The sequence below is a fragment of the Cucumis melo genome, chromosome 2 (assembly GCF_025177605.1).
Source record: "Cucumis melo cultivar AY chromosome 2, USDA_Cmelo_AY_1.0, whole genome shotgun sequence".
Classification (NCBI taxonomy): Eukaryota; Viridiplantae; Streptophyta; class Magnoliopsida; order Cucurbitales; family Cucurbitaceae; genus Cucumis; species Cucumis melo.
The window spans coordinates 22,146,314-22,162,899 of NC_066858.1; the positions used below are offsets into that span (position 1 = coordinate 22,146,314).

The window sequence follows — 16,586 nt, forward strand, 5'->3', positions numbered from 1 at the left end:
TGATTGGCACATTATATATAACAAAGATACACCTCAATAATTCATTATTTTTGCTCATAAATTGTTTTTTAGATTTAGAGCAATGAAGTTTAGAGTTGACTTCCCTAAGAAAGAAAGAAAACTAGAAAAGCCTTCGTCATGCCTTTGTTATTGTCATCCCATCACGCTTACTGATGTTTTTATTATTAATGTTGTTGTTTAATTTAATGTTTTTGCAAAACAGGTTTGCTTTTGGCAGTTCTTCTACAAAAATATTTTTGTCTTCTAAATTATTATTATTATTATTAACACCAATTTCATGATTTATTGTTTAAAAGAAAAGAAGAAAACAGTCCTTTTGCGTATTCATGATATTTCATTGGTTTGGAAAACGAAAAACACAAGTTAAAAATTATCCAAAAATCAAAATAATATAAAATAATTATTTAAGATCGGGTTTCAATTTGTTCGTCTATTAAACAACTTAATATGAGTTAATTTAAAATTTTCAACGTCCATCTTTTTCTTATTTTTGGAGTCTTTTTATTTATTTTGTTTTCTTGACTCAAAATTTTTCATCAGTCTATGGTTTTTTTAATCTCTAAACATTGAATAAGCCATTTTGTCAATTTTATGAATCATTGAATGGACACCTTATATAACATTAATATTTGTTTTGGATATACCAAAGTTTAGTCTGTCTTTTATTTGTTTTTTTAATAGGGTAAGATATGTATGTGTAACATAATATTTTTTCATGGGATAATCAAACTTTTTATATTCTATAAATAATTTCAATATTTTACTATTTTTAAAAATAATTCTAGGGTTTAGTTTATGGAGAATTGTTATAGATAACACAAAAAATGAAACTATTTATAAAATATAGTAAAAAATTTAAATGTTTGATGAATTTTGTAATATTTTGTTATTTTTGAAAATAACGTAATTGTACAAATTTTGACTTTAGTAAAAATAAGTTCTCAAAGTTAACACAGCTCAATAGATCCGACATCAATTAATTAATCCCCACGGTAAACCAATCAAATATAATTCTAACTTGTAAAAGAAAAATATCTCAAACTTAATTATAATTTTTGACAATTAGAAAAAACCTACATCCTAATCCATGATTACATAATATAACTCATTTTAACTCAAAATGTTTGACTTGTCTCAATTTGATAGTTCCTCAAAGGTCATTGCATTTTCTATTTTAGCATTATCACTAATTGAAAAGTCTTACCAATTAATTATTTATAAAAATATATTGGTATGCAAATTGCCATTGAAAATTCAATTGTAGATTGAAAATTAAAATAATGATGATAATAATAAAAATAAAAATAAAATAGTGGTATAAAAGGAGATGGAGAGAGTGAGAAAAAATGCAACTTAAATTCTTCAGTTCAAATGGCTCTTTCTCTATACTTCTCTTTCTCTTAATTTGTGGTGAAAAAAAGTTTGTGTGCCATTGATTTCTAATATCTGATTAATTAACTAAATAGTTCCTAAGTTAAATTTGTTTGTTAATTAAGCAGTTAGTGAAGAAAGATGGCTGGAAAATTGAGTCTGGAGGAGATCAAGAACGAAGCTGTTGACCTGGTACGTAATTACCTTCTTTATCTCTAATCCTTTTTCTTTATCCTCTGTTTAATTGTTTGAAACATGATTAATTTTACTAATTTATATTGTTCTTTTTCATTGAATTAATTATATATCTCGTTTTTCTTTAACTTCGTTGTGAATTTATTGAAAAATTGGAGTAGAAACAAACATTATTATTATATCTTGGATTTGCATGCATGTATGCATCCAGTACCAAACTGTTAATTTAGAAGTTCTTTTTGGGGTTAAATTACAAAATTTGTTTTGGAAGAAAATTACTATAATTTCAAAAGTTAAAATTTATCTTTTATAATTAGGTAAAATATCTATCGTTTCATAATTGATACGATTCTAATTCTCATAAATGGTCTCTATAATATAGCGGTTGAACTAAAATTAAGGATGAGTGTCGGTTGGCGTTAGCTTTTTGAACAAACCGACGACTCTAAATGGTTTATTAAAATTTCTAATCGATTCAACCATGAACGACTGTAAACTGGTTGTTAATCTGTCGATTAGTTAGTTTAAGCTTTTGAAATTTTCTAAAATCATTGTCGGTTTAGATTTTTTTCAAATAGACACTGATCGAACCCCACCTTATCTCCGATCAATTGTCTTTAATTTTGGTATCTTTTGATTGGTCGATTCGAATTTTTGATTGTAATGCTAACCTCTAACTAAAAATAATATTATAGAACACAATTTTGTTAGTACATACTATTTTAAACCTTATCAACATTTGGATTAAATTACAATACTAATATTAGTTGAGATATTTTTTTTCCTTTCTTATTATTGTTGTTATTATTCTGCACAGACTTGTTTTAGGGTTTAAACATTTACATAAAAGTTTATTATAATAAATTAATTTAAAATTGAAAATGATAAAATTGTTGAAAATATTTACAAAAAATATAATAAATTTTTTAGATTATATAAATGATAGATAGATACGTATTATTTAATATTAGTCGTAAAATTTGAAATTTTGGTATGATTATAAGTTTTTCGATTCATTTTGTCATGTTTAAAAATACCGATTTAAAATTTGCATTATAAAAAACTAATTACTAAAGATGTTTTTCCCCCACACACAGAGCATAAATCAAGCACTACTAGTTGTAATTTGTGATTTATCCACTTATAAATTGTGTGTCAAACTTATCTAAAGAAATTCAAATTAGATAGGTTTAGTGAAAGAAGAACATAATCCATACATTTAAATGTAAATACAGGAGAAAATACCAATTGCAGAAGTGTTTGAACAATTGAAATGTGGCCCAGAAGGTCTCACAACTCAAGAAGGAGAAAACAGACTCCAATTATTTGGTCCCAACAAATTAGAAGAGAAAAAGGTATTTTCCAATTGAAATATGTAATTTTTCTTTTAAAATTTAAGTGTTAATGAATCATTTTCTTAATTTTGTGAACAGGAAAGCAAAATACTGAAGTTTTTGGGGTTCATGTGGAATCCTTTGTCATGGGTTATGGAAGCTGCAGCTATTATGGCCATTGCTTTAGCAAATGGTGGTGGAAAGCCTCCAGATTGGGAAGATTTTGTTGGAATTATTTGTTTGTTAGTGATCAACTCCACAATCAGTTTCATCGAGGAAAATAATGCTGGCAATGCTGCTGCTGCTCTCATGGCTGGCCTTGCCCCTAAAACTAAGGTTAGAAGAATGTCTTATGTAGCGTTTCAAGTTGTATTTATATTCACGTTCTTTACGCTTATTTATGATTTTGAGCTCTAAAAGTTAGAGAAGTGCACTGTATAAAAGCTTGTTTATGTATTTTTTTTGTGTGAATTTGTAGGTGCTGAGGGATGGTAAATGGAGTGAGCAGGAGGCTGCAATTTTGGTTCCAGGAGATATCATTAGTGTAAAGTTGGGAGATATTATACCGGCAGATGCTCGTCTTCTCGAGGGCGACCCTTTGAAGGTTGATCAATCTGCATTGACTGGAGAATCACTTCCTGTTACTAAAAATCCAGGGGATGAAATCTTCTCAGGTTCAACTTGCAAACAAGGGGAAATTGAAGCTGTTGTAATAGCCACTGGTGTTCATACTTTCTTTGGGAAAGCAGCTCATCTTGTAGATAGCACTCACCAAGTTGGGCATTTCCAAAAAGTGCTTACTGCAATTGGGAATTTCTGTATTTGTTCTATTGCTTTAGGAATGCTTATTGAAATCATTGTCATGTATCCAATTCAACATCGTAAATACCGTGACGGAATCGACAATCTTCTTGTTCTCTTGATCGGTGGCATTCCAATTGCTATGCCTACTGTATTGTCTGTGACAATGGCTATTGGATCTCACAAGCTATCTCAACAAGGCGCCATCACGAAGCGTATGACTGCCATTGAAGAAATGGCTGGTATGGATGTCCTTTGCAGTGATAAAACAGGAACATTGACTCTAAACAAGCTTAGTGTTGATGTGAATTTGGTCGAGGTTTTTTCTAAGGGTGTGGATAAACAACATGTTATTTTGCTGGCTGCAAGGGCTTCTCGAACTGAAAATCAGGATGCAATTGATGCTGCTATTGTAGGAATGCTAGCTGATCCTAAGGAGGTAGCTTTTCTTCTTCCTGAATATTGTTGGTTACATTCGTAGAATGACATATATTCTTAGTATTCATTGTGTGTTCGTAACAATGTAGGCACGAGCAGGCATAAGAGAAGTGCATTTCTTCCCATTCAATCCTGTGGATAAGAGAACTGCATTAACTTATATCGATTCTGATGGTAATTGGCATCGAGCAAGCAAAGGAGCTCCCGAGCAGGTATTCTTAATGTTCCTACTAGTTTGTTTCATTAGAGATCATTGAACAAGTCAAATGTTTTCTAACTACGTTGTTCTCCTATGATCAATTTTTTATATAGATCTTAACACTTTGCAACTGCAAAGAGGATGTCAAGAAGAAGGCTCATGCTGTTATTGATAAATTTGCAGAACGCGGACTTCGCTCGCTGGCTGTTGCGAGACAGGTGATAATCATGTCAAATGAATTTGAGTTTAACTTAATTTGGAAAAAAATCTCTAATCATTGTTATGTTAAATCTCTTCATCCAGGAAGTGCCTGAGAAAAGAAAAGAAAGTCCTGGAAGTCCATGGCAGTTTGTTGGCTTATTGCCTCTGTTTGATCCTCCAAGGCATGACAGTGGAGAAACCATCAAAAGAGCTCTCAATCTGGGAGTGAACGTCAAGATGATTACCGGTAATTCAACTAACTGTGTGTTTTTAGTCAGGTTCACGCACAGAGAGAGCAAATTATTATTAGAGAGAGTATCATATAATTCGTAGTACAAATGCATATAAGATTAAGGGGTCTATATATGACATCTCTTTAAATCCCAGGCCTAAAATGATAAATAATACATAAACGAACAAATTAGGTTTCAGGGATATGTTGCATTGCAACACTATTACTTGTCTCATCAAATTATTGATTTTTACATTGCTTACTATGTTTCTTAACTTATCATTTCTAATGAAATGCAGGTGATCAACTTGCCATTGCCAAAGAAACTGGTAGAAGACTTGGAATGGGGACTAACATGTATCCATCTGCATCATTACTTGGTCAACACAAGGATGAAAGCATTGCAGGCATTCCTATTGAAGAGTTAATTGAAAAGGCAGATGGCTTTGCTGGAGTTTTTCCAGGTGAGAAATGAATTGAAGTGATGTGAAAGTTTCATTTATGTAGCCATGTAGTCTAAAATTTCCATTGTCGAATGTTCAGAACACAAATACGAGATTGTAAGGAAGTTGCAAGAGAGGAAACATATTTGTGGAATGACCGGAGACGGTGTGAATGATGCTCCTGCACTAAAAAAGGCCGATATTGGAATTGCAGTTGCTGATGCTACTGATGCTGCTAGAAGTGCTTCTGATATTGTTCTCACAGAGCCAGGCTTGAGTGTTATCATCAGTGCTGTCCTTACGAGTAGAGCTATCTTTCAAAGAATGAAGAACTACACAGTGAGTCTTAAAAAACATACACACTAGTTTTGTCTTATGATTACATCTAACCAATTCACTCTTTTCTTCTTCTTCTTCTTCTTTTGCAGATTTATGCAGTTTCGATCACAATACGTATCGTGGTATGTAAACAAACATATTGTGTTCATACAAAAAAAAAAAAAACATAGATTTTTATCCAACATGTATCATGGATCTCTTACTTGATGAATTTTTGCTTTTTGTTGTTGATAAACAGTTTGGTTTCTTGCTTATTGCCCTCATATGGAAATTTGACTTCTCCCCATTCATGGTTTTGATCATTGCCATTCTAAATGATGGTTAGTATCCCGTTCTTCAATGAAAATTTAATATTTTTATCAATCCCTTTAGATAACTAATCTCAAAAATGGTTTCTTATACAGGTACAATCATGACCATTTCAAAGGATAGAGTGAAGCCATCTCCATTACCTGATAGTTGGAAACTGAAAGAGATATTTGCAACAGGCATTATGCTTGGAGGTTACTTGGCATTGATGACTGTCATATTCTTCTGGATAATGAGGGAGACAGATTTCTTCCCAGTAAGATTTAAAAAAATATTCCTCCCTCACCCCACTATTGTCTCTTTATTATTTATCAAATGATGGCGCAATGCAGGAGAAATTTGGTGTGAGGCCTATTAAGGACAGTCCTAAAGAAATGATGGCTGCTCTTTACCTCCAAGTAAGCATTGTCAGCCAAGCTTTGATATTTGTAACTCGATCGCGTAGTTGGTCCTACGTTGAACGACCGGGGATGCTACTGATGGGTGCTTTTGTTATTGCACAACTGGTAAGGAATTAAGAATGTTAAGATATATGAAAAAGAACCATTCATTCTTTTTGTTAAAATATCTTAAATTTATTATCTGCGATGCTCCGAAGGACCATGAACAGTGATCTCATTGTATTATCCATATATCACCAACTGTTTGTTCATAGACGTACCAAATACATTATTGCTAACCACATAAATCTTCGTGTCGATTTTTCTACTTATACTCTACTTCTTTTCTTTGATTCGTCGATTTCATAACACTATTAAGTGATTGTTTGGATTTCAGGTTGCAACACTCCTAGCAGTATATGCAAACTGGGAATTTGCAAAGATAAAAGGAGCAGGATGGGGATGGGCTGGTGTAGTTTGGATCTACAGTGTTGTTTTCTACATTCCATTAGACTTTATCAAGTTTGCAATTCGCTACATCTTAAGTGGCAAGGCTTGGCTTAACTTACTGGAAAACAAGGTATATAATTTATCCACATTTACCTCAACATGTCCTACTAGTATTAACTCTCGTTAGCATTTTGTTAACTAGATTCAATTGCAACTATGTTTTCTCTTTTCAAAACCAGACTGCCTTTACGACGAAGAAAGACTATGGAAGGGAGGAAAGAGAAGCTCAATGGGCTGCTACTCAAAGAACCTTACATGGCCTCCAACCAGCACCAGAAAGAGCTAGTCTCTTCCTTGAAAAGAATAGCTACAGAGAGCTTTCTGAAATCGCCGAGCAGGCCAAGAGACGAGCAGAGATAGCTAGGTAATATATACAAGAGCTAACTCACTATCAACCTTAAGAATTTACATAATTTACTTCACTGATTTACAACATTTTCTTGTATTTTTATTAATACAGGCTTAGGGAGCTCAATACTTTGAAGGGTCATGTTGAATCAGTAGTGAAATTGAAAGGGTTGGATATTGATACAATCCAACAACATTACACAGTGTAAAAACTGCTATAAACAGTTGTTGCAGAGAGAGATGAAGGAAAATGAGATAAAAGGCTAAGAAAAGGAAGAATGTTATGTTAGAAGAACCAATCTAAAGAAATTAAGGAGAGCATCAATGTTATTCTCCTCATTTGTTCTTTGCCTTTTCTTTTTCCTTTTCTTTTTTTTTTTCCCTCACTTATGTAGATTTGTTATCATAATAATGAAGAGGTCATGTTTGGGTTGACCTTTCCTTTTTTTCCCCATGTTTTTGCTTCTCACTTTGTCTCTCAAGTGTTTTGTTAATGGTATAGAAATCAACATCTAATAGAAGTGAATGAGAATAAAGCAATGGTATTTGATCTCTAGTTTGTATAATAACTACAAGTGTAGTTTAATTGATTGGCAGTTGTGTTAAAATACATTAAATTTATTATCTGTCAGTTCGATTAATTACCAAGCACGAGAGTTTATGCTATCCGGTCAATGAGTGAAAGTCCAAGGGCAACACGCTCTAGTGGAGATTCAAAGAGAACAACTTTGAAACCTAATTTATACTTATGTTATTTACGATTTTGGCTCCACAATTTAGTGAGATATAATACATTAACTCTATAACTCTATTGATATATATGAACCTCCATTTTCTTTTTAATATAAAATTTGACTCCTTTTTATATCATTGGATGAATATAGCTAACATATTGTTAGTTAATTTTGTATTGTTTATACTTTCTTGTTTGGATTTCAAGTTACATCAAATGAAAAGCATAACAAGGAAATGATACAGTTATGAAGCCCAAACATACAAGGCCTATCATAATTATTCAGAATCCCATGAGCTCAACTTTTGAAAAGGAAAGAATCCAAATAATTCATGATGATTCTAATATTGAACAATATATAATAAGATATATATATATTAAGTTAAGGAATGATTTTAGAGACAAGCACATTGCCTACAACCTTTTCTACTTTATTTCAGATCCCAACACATAAACACTCAAAAAAAAAAAAATAATATTTTGATTAATAACCAAAAGAAAAGAAAAAGAAAAGGTTTTCCCATATGAACCAAAGAAATCTTTCCCTTGAGGGCAAATAGTATCAAGTTGAGATTTTGTGTCTCCTCTTCTAACCTGATAATGACCAACCATAACCTTTGTCTTCCCATGTTCCACAGATTCAATCACCAACTTCTATGGATCATATCATACACCATTTCTTTTTCTATAAAACAAATATATTCCATTCCCTATTACCATTACCTCTAAACTAAAAGAAAATTCAAAACCTATATATAAGCCAGATTATAGTCCTTTAAAAACCTATATATGGAAAGTTGTATTTTAGTCCTTTAAAAATCTTTTTTTTTGTTAAAAATATTTACAAATGTAATAAAATAACAATGATAAGATAAACTACAATTCGGAACACAAATAGTAATTTATCGTGATTTATCACTAATAAATAGTTATATTAACCTTAATATTTATGGTTTATAATTAAAATTTAATTATTATAATTTGATAAAACGAGGATGTCATCTTATCATATCACATAAACTATCTATTACGACATAATTCTTAATATTGTAGGGAGTAAACTTCAATTATTTTCCTAAATAATCAATAAGATTAAAAATGATAATTTTTGAATATGACAAAAATGAACTAAAATATTGATCCAATAGAATATAAAATAATTTTATTTAAGATAATTTTCAAAATTGAAATAAGAATAAATGAATAAATAAAAAAGAGAAATAATGGAGGGAATTTTATAATTTTAATTTTGAAATATAGAAGAGATAGATAGATAGATAGAGAGAGAGAGAGAGAAAGGAGGGGATATAGAGAACGTGTGTGGAGAAGGGGAAGATATTGTAATTAAGAAAATGGAGGATGAGGTATTGGATCCAGAAGTGATAAGGAAGGGAAGGGAGGGGGGGTTGGGTTTGGTTTGGTCCCAACTGAAAAAAGAAAAATAGAGAGATTCCTTTGTTGGTCCCATTTTGCCATGCTTTCTGTTCTTTTTTTATTGCTCTCTATTTTGTCCTCATTCATCGGCAACTCATACCTCGAATCTGATGCAATGAACGAGGAACCAAAATTGTTCCATCATTTCTTATTCTTCTTCTTCTTCTTCTTCTCTTCTTCTTCTTTTTTATTATTATTATTTTTTTTCTTTTTAACAACTTTAATTTATTATTTTTCTTTAAAAAAACAATTGCTTATTTCTTGTTGGAACTTTCCTCTCATCGGTACGCTAAAGATTTTCCTTTTTTTTCCCCCTCTTTTCCTTACTTTTAAAATTCCATTTATAATTTTCAATTGCTTTAAACCTTTTTATTTCTATTTTTTTTGTTTTTAAAATTTATCAAACATATCATAAATTTTATACATAAATCATATATTAGTTCCACTGATATACCAAATGAAAATTACCTTACCAACAAAAATTTAGTTTAACTGATTTCTCCACTTTTGTTTGTGCTAAAAAATTGTAAAACACATCAAAGTAGATTGGTTGTAAACAATGTTAAATTTGTAAAATTAATTTTTTCTTTAAAAAATATACTTAACAGTTTTGTCATTTACAATAACTTTTTAATTTTCAAATTTTGAAAAAGAAGGTTAAATTTGTAAAGTTGAGTTTTTTTTTTTCCGAAGTATTATCTTACAATTGTTCTAAATAAAATTTGAATGTTCGTATTTTTATTGTACTCTATGAAGTTTGTCTATTCTCAATTATTTGAGTAGACTATACTCTAATTTAAATGACCGATTTTTTTTTCTTTCTTTTTCTTTTTTTTTGGTTCAACATCTCACTTTCATGTTTTATTGAGGAATATAATTAGATTGAGTACAAGAAGAGAAAATCTTGTTGCTTTAATTTTTCTTTTCTTTTCTTTTTGAAATAGATGTAAAAGATGGAAAAAAAAAGAATTGTCCGAAATTTTAAAAGAGATAAAAATATAACATATAAATCTTAGAAAAATCCAATGATCTTAACTTTTATAACTATTAAGTTCTTTTTTTATTTTTAGAAATTTATAGTTATTAAGATAAGATTTCAATACTACGTCATATATAAATATTTTCTCCTCCAAGTAAAAATATTAAAATATTGATTTTTCTAAATTTCTAAATATTTAGAATTATATATAAAATTTATAAGAAAAAAATTTAAAAAAATTAAATATTTCAGGTTTACTCTTCCCTTCTTAGCTGCAATTTTTTTCTATGGTACTTCTTCCTTTTTTTTCCACTCTAATTTTTTTTCCAAATTTCTTTCTATCGTTTCTCTTCTTTTTTTATACGTCGTTTAGATTAGGATAACAAAATCTAGAGTATAAAGAATGTTGAAAAAAATCTTTAAATTAAAGTAATCAAATATAAACGATTATGTATCAAATATATACCCACGTCGTAAGTCTATAAACTTTTAAACGGAATTATTATAATGTAAATATTGTACTGTTTTATTATATTTTTGAAAAGAAAAAAAAGATTTATATGAATGTAAATCCAACCCAAATATTATATTATAGTTCCACAAATAAAGGAATGAGAGGAGGGAATGATAAATGTCCTCATAGGACAAAGCGATGGAAATATATTCTCTGTCCCAACTCACTTCCACATTATCCCTATTTAATTATTCACAAATTACATTTCTTTCAATTTCCACATTTTATAAATTATTATCTACTTACATTATTCTCTCTTTTCTTTTCTTTTTCTTTTTCTTTTTTAATTTCACTTTCATAGCTACACTTTAAACATTTATATTTTTATTTTTTCATCCTTAAATTCTTTAGCTTTTAATTTTTAAATTATTTGTTTCACTTTGAATACGTGAGTTTTTATACTTTTTTTTTCTCGAAGAAATGAAATATTTTAATTTATGATGGTAAGTCAAAATCATAAACCAATGAGAAAAGGGTTGTTTTTCTAGAAGCTCATAGATTAAAAAAAAATAGAGAAATTTTTTTGAATGAAAAAAATAAAGCTATTTACAAAATATAGAAAAATTACTTATTAATTTTAGTTAAGTAATACTAATAATCTCCATGTAAGATAATATAATATGTTAGTTTATTTTTAAATTTTAAAATGAGAATACTAATATATAAAAAAGAAATTGACGATAAATAAGTAGTAAGAACTAAATTTAAAATTTATTAGTTTAATGATATTTCAACTTAAAACAAAATTGTAAGTTTTAAACGGGATAAAAATATCCGTGGATATATATATATATATATATATATATATATATATATATATTTGTGAATCAAATAATTTTTTATAATATCCATAAATATCTCTAAGATTCTTATAAATACTCGTAAAATAAAACATAAAAAATAATATCATCTATTTAAATGAATATGATTATTGATAATATTGTTTGTAACATAGTGTTAAAGTAAAAACAACTTGATTATTAATGATCGAAATCAATTTTATAAATTTTATGACTGACAAAAATATCTATAGATGCCGATATATCGACAAGATATTTTTAAAATAGGGGAAAGAAACAAATTTTTTATTTTCTATAATTCCAAATATTTTGGTTGTTGAATCAGCACCTAATAGCGAAGTGAAGGGTGAAGAATAATGAATCAACAACCACACATATCACCCAAAAACAAAACAAGTCATGTCAACAAACACAAAGTGGACAATTAGATCTCATTCAAATTTAATGGATAAACACAAAAACCTTTGATAAGAAAAAGAATATATAATTTTTCCCAATCTCCCACTTCCTTGGATGGGTGATTGACACGTGTCACTTCCACACCTCTAAGATCTCACATTGAACAATCCCCTTCCATTCCATTCATGGGGTATTTTCTTTTTCTTTCCTCTCTTAAATATGGAAACTTTTGAAAAATAAATAAATTTCCAACCATTCATTGGTTAGGCATAGTTTCAAAATTCACTTAAAATGGAAGGACATGCTATTTTATTTTATTTTGTGTTTTGATTCCAAACAAAATGTTAAAATAACAATCAATATTTTATCCAATTTGTTAATCTATTATTTAATTAATAATCAAACCATGTTAATTAATATAGATTAATATGTTCTAAACATTGAGTTAATTTAATTCAATCGTAAATTACATGATATTCCTTCTAGAAGATTAAAGATTCAATCTTTTATTATTTTAGTTGTAGTTGTTGTACTAAAATATGATAATAAATTAAAAAGAAAACTTCAAATATATGATATTTTTAAATATAGTAAAACGAGCTAACTTATTTACAAATATAACAAAATTTTACTTTCATTCACTAAAATGATATATATCTAAGTCTATCGCAATATATCATATATATGAAATAAAATTTAGTCATATTTTTAATAGTTTTGGTTTGATATTTTATTCCTTGAGTATCATATATATATCTTCAAATAAAATGAAAATTCATCGCAACTAGTCAATTCAATTGAATTCAATTGAATGTGTTGTATTTCAAATTGTCAAATAATGAAACTTTTGCATTCAATGTCAAGAAAAAAATTTGATTGACCAAAAAAAAAATCCACATGACATGTTTTGTATATGGTCCCCTCTCCTTCTTTGCTAAGGTTTTGAAAAATATTTATTAGACATATGGTTCCATTCTATATTAAATCATTATATTTGCTATCTCTTTATTGCTATAATCAATAATAGTTGACAACACACAACCATTTATTCCACCATTATATATTACCAAAAAAAAAAAAAAACCTTTTATTTTCTAGGACTAATTTTGATTTAAAAAAAATTATTTTTTAAAAAATTCGACAAAGATGTCTGTTATTCATGGATTGAATTACTTTTTACAATTAATTTGCAATGAAAATTTCTAATCAACACAATATATCGAAATTTCAAGAATTATAAATGTCTAGAATATGATTAACACATAGACAAAGGTATACATAGTATAAATCCTTACTTTTTGAAAATCAACTTTAAAGGTAGTTTTCGATTCTCTTTTAAAATTTTTAAATTTTCAATTAATTTTATAGAAATTTTGAAACGTAAACATCCAAATATATATAAAGGATGAAAATTAATCTAACAACAACTAAGACGATATAAAAATTAAAGGTGCATGTGCAAGTGATATTATTTTGCTCTATATAAAAGAATTTAGATTTATATTATTACAAGTTACTTTATCTACACGCCATCGTTAAAATAGTTTACAAAATCATATACAAAAGTTGTCGTATCAATTTACATGAACAACGTTGGATGTCATACATGTCTTCCAATTCCTATACATTATTCGTTGTACCATTTTATTTTCACGAAAGAGAGAAAAAAAAAAAAAAAGAAAGAAAACTTCAAAAGTATTACTTTTTAACAAATTTAAAGATCAAATACAATACATTGGAAACTTTTTAAAAGTTAAAATCTATTTAGAGATATTTGGCTTAATTTATCTCCAAACTATATAAAAGAATTTAAAAGATGGTGTGGATCTAATAACTCAAAGTATATATTTGCTAGAGATTTTGGGTCACATCTTAAACCTAAAAAGAAAAAAAAAAGCATCATTATATAATAATATAACAAATTATAATGGTTAATTTCTTTACTTAATCCTTAGGAAAAGGTAGCACTTAGTATGCTTCTCATTGGTTTCCTAATACATGAATGCAAATAATAAATAAAAGAAAAAACCTTTTCAAGGCATATGACTTAAGCATTCCAACAATATATATATATTATATATTAATCCAAATGTTTGTAAAGATAATCTTTTAGAAGAGCTTTGTGTTCTTTAATAATTTTTTATTTTTTTTATTTTTAAAGATGAAAATATGGTCTCTATCTGATCTAATGCTAAACTTTATTAAAATGGAACCAAAATAGTTTTACTATTAATGTCCACAAAAGCTAATATAATATGATTCCATCTTTAGGTGAGAGGCTAATTAATGTATTAAATTAGATTAATTAGTAATTTAATTTGAATCTTCCTTAGAGAGAAAAAAAACTTTATATCTCACTTTTAATTATTCTTTTTTTTCTTCTTAGTTGTAAACCTATCAATATTAAATTGAGATTTTATAGAGGTCAACATAGTTTATCAAATTCAATATTAGCAATAATGGATCTTTTTATTCTAAGTATTGATCATTATAATTCTTTTAGTTTAATTAATTAAATTAAAGCTATAGGGAAGTTTAATTTACTAATTTGTTCAATTAACTTTCACTTTATATAGCTTATTATTATTAATTTTAAATTAAAAGTTAATTAAAGATTATTGAAGCTTTATATTTAAATGTGAACATAGGTGAAATAAGTAGCCGCAATCTCTTCTTACATCACAACAATTTTAAAGTTAAAACAATCCGTAATTTATTACCAATAAAAGAAATATATATATATATAAAGTTATTCGTATTCCTAACCCATTATAATGGATCAAACAATTTTTGTCCTACTTGTTCTACTTGTCCACCCATTTGCAATTCAAACCTTCCTAAATATAGCATTTTTCCACCATTAATATAAGAGGGAAGAAAAAAACAAATTCTACATAGTTTTTGAAACTTTTTAATAGAAGGATAAATTATAAGTTTGGACTTCAGTATTTGTATTTATTTCATTTTTGTACTTTGCTTTAATTTCTTTTAGGTCTTTAAAAAAGTTTAAGTTTCAAAACAACAATGGATAGATTACGTGGGTAGAAATTTGTATGTCTAGTAGAACTTTCGGACACGTTTGATAGATAATTTTGATTTTGTTTTTAACTCATTTTTTCTTTTATGTTCTTATTGTATCCAAAATTTGAATTTTACCTCTAAAAAAGAAGAATTATATTAAATACATATAGAAACATTTAGGGGCCGTTTGGGAGAAGAGTTAGGTTATGGAGGGTTAGGGTTATGATAAACCTAGGATTATGATAAGATGTGTTTGGGGGAAGAGTTATGGAGGAAGTGTTATGATAAAATGTGTTTAGGGGAAAGGGTTATGAAGGAAGTGTTATGATAATGTTTTGATAAGATGTGTTTAGGAGAAAGGTTATATAGGTAGGGTTATGATAGATTAAGGAAGAGTTGAAGAAGAGTTAAGGAAAAGTTGAAGAAGGGTTAAGAAATGTTGAAGAATGATCGAGGAAAAGTTGAAGAATGGTTAAGAAGTGTTGAAGAAGGGTTTGAGGAAGGGTTAAGAGGCTAAAACTAGGGTTACATAACCCTTCCCCCAAACGAGGGTTGGATTACATAACCCTAACCTCCATAATCCAACCCTTCCCCCAAACGCCCCCTTAGAAATACAATATGTCATGTTACAAACTTAATTCATATTTTAAAATATAATATGTATTATATAATGTATTATAAATCATATTGTAATACTAAAATTTTAAATTAAGTTACAAATTTGGTCCCTATGGTTTTAAAATGATGTAGTTTAGTCTCTATGACTTATAAATACAATTTAATCCTTTTGATTTGATAAAATCATAGGAAATAGTCTCATTCTTAGGAACTATTTATAAAAGTTATTAAATCATAAAGACTATATTTGAAGCTAAACTCTAACTTTTCCCTAGCAAAAGAGACTAAAATTGTGTTTAACCAATTTTTTAAACATAAGTTATATTCATAAATAAGTGAATAATAACTTATTATTAATTAAATCTTAGTAGATAAATAAGATTAACTTTATGATTTATAAATGTATAATACAAGACACATATAAATATTTTCTAAAATTAGACTCCAACTTTCGAACCTACCACCAAACGTACATATGAAAATATAGAACACAACTATGTTTTCATCTCATCGAATCCCTTGTTTTCAAATTCCTTACTAAACATCCCTTTAAATTTTTAATTTCTAATAAATTTGTAGAATTTAAAGAATTCACAAGTCCTAAATTTATAAAACAAAATCAACATATACCAACTACAAATATACATACATACGTGTATGTATATATATTTATAAGAGAATTTAAGAAAAGGAAATATTTATTTTTTAAAAAAAGAAATTAGGTATAGGGAATCTTAGGGAGATAAGGATGAGGGCAAAAAGAAAAAGAGAGAGAAAAAAGAAAAAAGAAAAAAGAAATGATAATTGGAGAGAGAGGAAATAGAAGGGGAGGGGGGAGTGGAGAGGGACCCATAGAGGTTAGGGGATGTGCCTTACTTAGCCTACAAAGCGTGCTTCTTTCTAATCCAATCCACTATCCACCACACCACACCACACCACTTCACTTCTAATGCTTTACTTCCTTTTC

General features: G+C 28.3%; 1 protein-coding gene across 1 annotated transcript; it reads left to right on the top strand.

The window, feature by feature from the left end:
• Positions 1 to 1,369: 1,369 nt before the first annotated feature.
• On the top strand, positions 1,370 to 7,675 carry LOC103494252 (plasma membrane ATPase 4-like). The gene is made up of 16 exons (XM_008455366.3): positions 1,370 to 1,584; positions 2,823 to 2,942; positions 3,021 to 3,257; positions 3,400 to 4,161; positions 4,250 to 4,372; positions 4,473 to 4,577; positions 4,663 to 4,807; positions 5,092 to 5,256; positions 5,336 to 5,574; positions 5,664 to 5,696; positions 5,813 to 5,894; positions 5,979 to 6,139; positions 6,216 to 6,389; positions 6,661 to 6,843; positions 6,953 to 7,137; positions 7,234 to 7,675. Exons 1-16 carry the CDS (start codon positions 1,534 to 1,536, stop codon positions 7,328 to 7,330), a joined length of 2,862 nt encoding a protein of 953 aa, XP_008453588.1. The 5' UTR covers positions 1,370 to 1,533; the 3' UTR covers positions 7,331 to 7,675.
• The last annotated feature ends 8,911 nt before the right edge of the window (positions 7,676 to 16,586 follow it).

What these genes read in the sequence shown, in the direction of transcription:
- LOC103494252 (XM_008455366.3), top strand. Translation starts at nt 1,534, where the DNA reads ATGGCTGGAAAATTGAGTCTGGAGGAGATCAAGAACGAAGCTGTTGAC. An exon ending in GCCTTGCCCCTAAAACTAAG is followed by an intron (nt 3,258 to 3,399) that starts GTTAGAAGAATG and finishes GTGAATTTGTAG; the next exon opens with GTGCTGAGGGATGGTAAATG. An exon ending in CGCTGGCTGTTGCGAGACAG is followed by an intron (nt 4,578 to 4,662) that starts GTGATAATCATG and finishes CTCTTCATCCAG; the next exon opens with GAAGTGCCTGAGAAAAGAAA.